Source organism: Xenia sp. Carnegie-2017, unplaced genomic scaffold, assembly GCF_021976095.1.
Source record: "Xenia sp. Carnegie-2017 unplaced genomic scaffold, XeniaSp_v1 HiC_scaffold_20, whole genome shotgun sequence".
NCBI classification, from domain to species: domain Eukaryota; kingdom Metazoa; phylum Cnidaria; class Anthozoa; order Malacalcyonacea; family Xeniidae; genus Xenia; species Xenia sp. Carnegie-2017.
Window position 1 is genome coordinate 605,609 of NW_025813483.1, and position 2,533 is coordinate 608,141.

General features: G+C 35.8%; 1 protein-coding gene across 1 annotated transcript; it reads right to left on the minus strand.

The window, feature by feature from the left end:
- Window positions 1-1,468: 1,468 nt before the first annotated feature.
- Window positions 1,469-2,071, minus strand: LOC124443216 (secreted RxLR effector protein 161-like). The gene has a single exon (XM_046993751.1). It carries the CDS (start codon window positions 2,069-2,071, stop codon window positions 1,469-1,471), a length of 603 nt encoding a protein of 200 aa, XP_046849707.1.
- Window positions 2,072-2,533: the final 462 nt, after the last annotated feature.

Sequence of the window (2,533 nt, forward strand, 5' to 3'; positions counted from 1 at the left end):
TTTCAACCAAAATCACAGAATTTTCAGCTCCATAGCACAAATTCTTCATTATTACATGTAGCCCAGCCTCACGGGAATTATTAGAAAAAGCTAAATCCATCTTCATTGTGAAGAATGATCAAGTTATACGTGTCCACCATCGTTTTAAATATAAACCACCATGATTTGTTCAATGTATCTCGAAGGCGTTTGGTGATCATTTGTTGTTGTAAAGAAATAAGTTCAAGTCTAAAATCAAGCTTAGAACAACAAGTATTAGTTACCAAAACGGAAACTTTAAGGAAAACGAATTTGGACTTTATATTTTGCATGAATGAAGATCAAAATGCTGTTAACATTTAACACTACGATCAAAGATAAAGTTTTCTGTTAAAAGAAACTCCAAAAGACATACCCGAACTTGATTTCAACGAGACATTCGAGAGATATTTCTCAAATGGTCTCAAATTTTGCCGAATAACCATAGTGTACGAGCTGAGAAACTGATTTAAATCACATCTTGTCAAAGTGTACATGTGTTAATTTTGATCTATGGCAAAAGTTGAGATAACGTGTTTTGTTTTGATTGGTCAGTTTCTAGGTGCGTCATCAATTGTAATTAGTACCCAGTTGAATAAGGTCACTAAACTGCATCTCTAATTATATTCTATTGTTCAGCCAGCGCTTTTATATTTAATAATTTCTTAATTTCCCTTAAGTGCTAGGTTCCTATTCAGTGTCCCAATTAAACAAATAAGTTTCTGCAGATTTATAGGCTTTTTCGACCGTCTAAGGGATTATAATAAAAATTTAATAAAATACAATGTTCTGTCACTATTTACAGTGTATATGAGATTAGTAGGTTTGCAATCTATCTAGTCTGAAGTTGTAAAGCTCCTTAATATTAAACATTCACCCACCGAGCAAACGAAAGCGATATATGTTGAAACGCTTAATGAATAATATATAAAAGTAAAATATATGTGCTTCTACATCTCAAAATCAACAATGCCAATGTGCTCATCTCACCTCTAATAGTTAACATAATTAAATTATATCATTACCCAATCAATGACCTGTTATTAAACTTTACGCGGGAAAGTTATCACTTGTTAACACTCCCTTGATAACTCTTAGCCGAAATAAAATAATGAAAAGTTATAAATCGTTAAACTATACTGTTCATGTTGTGGTGATTCCTATCAAAGATCTCAATTTCTCAAAGTTAAATTTTGGTAATCCTTTGTTAGAATATCGGCTTTTATTTCATCAGTTGAGCAGTGAACAATATTGACTTCTTTCGACTGAACTCGGACAAAATGATGACAAATGTCAATATGCTTAGTACGGTTGTGGTACTTAGCATTCTTTGCAAGTTCAATCGCTCCTTGATTATCCTCAAAGATTGTAATTGGTCCTTCCATTCTAAATCCAATGTTCATAAGTAATCTTTGAATCCAAATTGCTTCCTGCGTGTTGTAACTTAATGCTACATATTCTGCTTCAGTTGTGCTCTTTCAACCGTTCTTTGTTTTCGGCTTGACCAGCTGACTGTGCTATTACCAATTTGAAAAATGTAACCTGATGTTGATTTGCGTGTATTAATGTCTCCAGCCCAATCTGCATCAGAAAACCCTAAAAGGTCAAGGTTTCCTTCTGCCGAAAACTTTAATCCATGATCTGTTGTTACCTTTAGGTATCGTAATATACGCTTCACACCACTCCAGTGCTCTTTACTTGGCTTTGCCATGAACTGGGATAAGACTTCCACTGCAACTGACATATCAGGTCGCGAAATTACTGAAAGATATGTGACACATCCAATTGCCTGTTGATAAGTTTGCGTGTCAAACTTCTCTTCATCATCCGAGCATTCAAAAAACTTCTTTGAAGGTTCGAGGGGTGTACTTATAGGTTTACAATCCTGCATCCCGAATTTATCCAAAATCTTCTCGATGTAGTTGTGCTGGTTAATCGTGATAACCTTAGCTTCTCGGTTACGTCGGATCAACATCCCCAGTAGAAAATGAACATTGCCTTTATCTTCCATCTTGAATCTTTTGCTGATTGCTTCCTTTTCTTGCTTTAACATGGTAATGTCGTTCGAGATAGGAACGATGTCATCTACGTAGACACCAATTATCACAAACTTAATGAGTTCGTTCTACTTCTTTGATTTGATGTAAATACATCCATCTGCGTTGGATCTTCGGTATCCTCGTGACTTTAAAAACTTATCCAGGGTTTCGTTCCAGCAGCGGGCCGACTGCTTCAAGCCGTAAATGCTTCTATTCAGTTTGCATAAATGATTAGAAATGATTCATCTGGATCGATGAATCCTTCGGGTTGTGCCATATAAATATCATGATCGATCTCTCCGTTGAGGAATGCGGTTTTAACGTCCATTTGGTGGACTTCAAGATCATGTGCGTTTGCTAACGCCAATAATGTTCATAATGATGTATGCCGGGCTAGGGTGAAAATACTTCATCGTAATCTGTTCCTTTATTTTGCGAATAGCCTTGTGCTACTACTCTCGCTTTGAAACGGTCAA